Source organism: Lactuca serriola, chromosome 4, assembly GCF_051521515.1.
Source record: "Lactuca serriola cultivar US96UC23 chromosome 4, Lser_US96UC23_V15, whole genome shotgun sequence".
NCBI classification, from domain to species: Eukaryota; Viridiplantae; Streptophyta; class Magnoliopsida; order Asterales; family Asteraceae; genus Lactuca; species Lactuca serriola.
The window spans coordinates 346956809-346960965 of record NC_136411.1 but is presented as its reverse complement, the minus strand read 5'-3'; the positions used below and the strand labels follow the sequence as shown (position 1 = coordinate 346960965).

Genomic DNA, 4157 nt, shown 5'->3' with positions numbered 1-4157 from the left:
ACTACCATGTTGACCAATGACCCATATGTCATCCATGGAAATCATAAGCAACTACCGTGTTGACCAATGACCCATATGTTATCCGTGGGTGATACCATGACACCATAAGCAACTACCATATATATTGACTTGACCCGTACGCCGTTTGTGTATAAATTTTGGTTTAATCATAAAATCATAAAGATGAATAGTTTATTAATGTTTAATCCTCATTTATAACTTTAAATTAAAATTATACTACAAACAACTCGTTAGTGTATGTTCTTTCTTGACGTTAGCTAGATGTATATACCCTATCTATCAATCTGGAATTAATTTAATAAATTTGAATTACTAAATATTTAGCAGTAACTAGCACAATTCGAATTTTTGACTAGCGGAGGTTCAAAATATTTCGCAATTCGTTTCCCTCCAACATACACACGTTTAGGCTGCATATTAGGGTAATTTACTGTTTAGAAATATTGTTTATATTTTCTGTAATCATCATCTCCGGCAGCTAACTGATCGAAATCTTTGTTCAATATACGTTTGTGCACTGACTTTGGCGATATAGTTTTTCACTCATCTAAAATTAATTTGTATTTAATTTACTGTTATCATGATGATCGTCTATTGTTCTCTGATCACCTTCATGTATATTATCATCTTAAATTAGACGTAAATTGGTTTTGATTGTATTCAATACTTTGCATGCGTAGTAATGCCTTCCTATATAATTTATTTTTATTGTTTGTTTCTTTCTTCTCATCAGTAGTTTATCATCTTTAATACATTTGTATTGACTATAGTTTTTTGGTAATTTTTAAGAAAGAAAGATGTCGAACTCGAAAGCAAAAGGAGCATCCAGTGTGAAGCCAACTAAATTCATTGCACCACAGGTTATGAAACGCAATAGGATTTCAGCTGCAAAATTCATAAACAACATACACTTACAAGATGAAGAAATCGACTTCCCAATACCAACAACCACATCCAAAGAACCTATAACATCTACCAACAAAACCCCTAAACCAATATCAGTAACATGAACCATGACTACCACTACCTCGGCATCACTTACAACATCCACATCGTCCTTAGAAAATACATCTAAAACTTCAAAAACTGGAACAATACAATCCTCAACACTTACATCAGTAACCAAAACTTCAACACCTACATCATCTAAACCATCCTCAACACCAACACCCACTACCACATCATCAACACCTATATCTACTACCACAACCTCAAAACCTGCATCTACAGTACCATCCTCCATAACTACAGTAACTACCACATCCTCCTTAGGTAAAGGAACTACCACATCTTGAACATATACATCTATCCTAACACCTACCCGAGAATATACCCCATCAACAACAGCTATCCCAGAATCTACCCCATCACCAACACAACCAACCATGAATGGATCTGTAGTGGAAAGTATAGAAGGTGAAAACAATTCCTCTGAAGATTACGGACCAGATGGACGTTTAACTGTTCATGTTTAGAAAAAAAAATACATGAGTTACCAATCATATCTTAATTACAACTTTTTCTCTGTATAAACTTTTGGTTTACACGTACATATCAATTCATAACTTAACACATCACATGATTACTTGCAGGCTAAAGGCACCAGGCCCTTGTGCACACTTTATTAGTCAGTCCTTTAAACATAGAGTAGATCCAGAATGGTACTCTTGGGCAAAAGTAAGCATTGAAATGCGCAAATTAGATTGGGAGGAGTTTCAGGTAATTAACTATATGTGATAAATTGTTGTTTGTTAAACATTTACACTTAAAATTATGTTTATATTGTTAATGTGTAGAAAAAATATTGTTGGTATGAAACAATAGACTCGGTGGTGAGGTAAGCTAGGGCAAGGAAAGCGGCAGAAAGTTATAGTCACTATTTCTTCAACATGAGGAGCCCAAAAAGAAACAAACATGCTTTAAACCAGCTCATATTCCACAGGAAGTCTGGAACTCCTGGCAATTAAATTGGAATACAGAAGAATACAAGCTAAAATCAGAGCAGAACAAGAAAAATAGTCGTAACGGTGTGGCTGATGCAGTAGCAAAACCTACACATAACGCTGGATCTGCAAGTCATTTGAAAATAGCTTCTGATTTGGTAATTTTTTAAATGGTACATCATATCAATGCTTGTATATGTTTATCTGTATATTTGACATTTTATATGGTATTTATGCAGAAGAGAAAATTAGGACATGAGCCACCCCATAGTGAATTGTTCTTGTATACACACATGAAGAATCACGATGGAGTCACTTTCACAAATGAAAAAGATAGACAAATTCATGTAATATTCATTTCAGTTTAAACTTTTATATTGTAGCTACTCCATAATATCATTCCTAAATTTGATATCTTTTAAGTTATAATATTTTTATTTTGTAGGCGGCCTATACAGAAAAACGGGAAGAGTTGGAAGCTGAAGGTGTTGATTTTGAGGAGGACAAGCTATTTTATGTTGTTGTTGGTGGTCATGATAAAAAAAAGACTTTATGGATTAGGATCTTTTGCAAAGGCAGTTCCCAATAGGAACGGTAAAACGGATGTATCTTACATTCCGGAAAAAAAATGATGAAATGGAAGAAATGAAACGAAGAGCTTAAAGAAATGATGAACGCCGAACAAGAGGACAACAAAGCAAGGGCCGGGCATCTTGAAAAACAACTTCATATGGCATTTGATCTTATTAATGGGTTTACAAAACAACAAGAGTAGTAGGTTAATATATGTTTATTGCAGCTTATGTATTTTAGAATAGCAACTTTCTATTTTCCATGTAATAAATAATTATTGCAGATTATGTATTTTGGATATAATTTATAAATCAATTATCTATCGGTCCATATAGAATCTGGTATATAATATACACCATTAAAATTGCTAGGGATTCATGACCACGGAATTTGCTAGGAGGTCATCAAACGGAATTTGCTAGGGATTCATGACCACGGAATTTGCTAGGAAATCATTAAACAGAATTTTCTAGGGATTCAGCACGACGGAATTTGCTACGGAATCACCACCACGGAATTTACTAGGGAATGACCACCATGGAATTTCCTAGGCAATGACCACCGCAGAATTTACTAGGGAATCACCACCACGGAATTTGCTATGGATTAATCACCACGGAATTTGCTAAGGAATCACTACCACGGAATTTTCTAGTGAATCACACCACAGAATTTGCTAGGGAATCACCACCACGGAATTTGTAATGGAATAACTACCATAGATTGTGCGATGGAATCCTACTACGGAATACACGACGGAATACCACCTACCACGGATTTCATTCCGTTGTCACATTTGTGACGGAATTATCTTTTCCTTTGCAAACCCTCGCCACGGCGTTTTTAGGGACGGAAATAGGTCGTTGCAAATTTCGTCGCTATTTGTCTTTTGCAACGGAATTTTAGCTTTTCGCAACTGATTCCTTTCGTAGAAAAAACGTGTTTTTCTTGTAGTAAACGAATGAGTGGTTGATTTAACTAAAGAACCAAGAGATCATGGAAAATCAAGACATATCAACAGAAAATACCATTATATCAGACTTAAAATTGAATCAGTTCATCTCATAGTGAAAAGAGTCCCGTCAAACGATAATCCTATAGATCCTCTCAAAAAGACTCTGAGTAGGATTAAGCATAGACAGCATGCTAGGAGCATTGGATTGAGAGATGACGTTAGTTTTAGTAGTTGGATGATTAGTTTGAAACTTGTAGCAAAATAAATGTAATTGACTTTAGGTGATTAAATAACAGAGATTATTTATGAGTTTGGTTACTGAATTTGTCAATTATTTATTCTTGAGTTTTTTTTTTTTTTGCATTTTTTACTTTCCGAATAATTTAATTATTCAAATTCCGTATTCGCTCATAGTTTTAAAAGTAAGTAGTGAATTAAGACTGTCATGAATTGGATTGTAGATTGTCTAAAGGAGTTAGACATAGCAATTGTAATGCTACAACATTCATGAGTACTTAAAATTGAGATTTAAGTATTGGATAAACTCACGCTTAGAGAATTACTCCATGGATTATATCACGAGTATTTCTGAGATGATAATATCTTATATTCTTGACACGGGGATATATGAGTTGTAATTTACAAGTCGGATGTTGATATGTGCA

General features: G+C 34.4%; 1 protein-coding gene across 1 annotated transcript; it reads left to right on the top strand.

Annotated features, from left to right (window-relative positions):
• Positions 1 to 1710: 1710 nt before the first annotated feature.
• Positions 1711 to 2553, top strand: LOC145099658 (uncharacterized). The gene is made up of 4 exons (XM_079037192.1): positions 1711 to 1740; positions 1964 to 2122; positions 2204 to 2311; positions 2410 to 2553. Exons 1-4 carry the CDS (start codon positions 1711 to 1713, stop codon positions 2551 to 2553), a joined length of 441 nt encoding a protein of 146 aa, XP_078893318.1.
• Positions 2554 to 4157: the final 1604 nt, after the last annotated feature.

What these genes read in the sequence shown, in the direction of transcription:
- LOC145099658 (XM_079037192.1), top strand. Translation starts at nt 1,711, where the DNA reads ATGCGCAAATTAGATTGGGAGGAGTTTCAG. An exon ending in TAGATTGGGAGGAGTTTCAG is followed by an intron (nt 1,741 to 1,963) that starts GTAATTAACTAT and finishes CATATTCCACAG; the next exon opens with GAAGTCTGGAACTCCTGGCA. An exon ending in TGAAAATAGCTTCTGATTTG is followed by an intron (nt 2,123 to 2,203) that starts GTAATTTTTTAA and finishes GTATTTATGCAG; the next exon opens with AAGAGAAAATTAGGACATGA.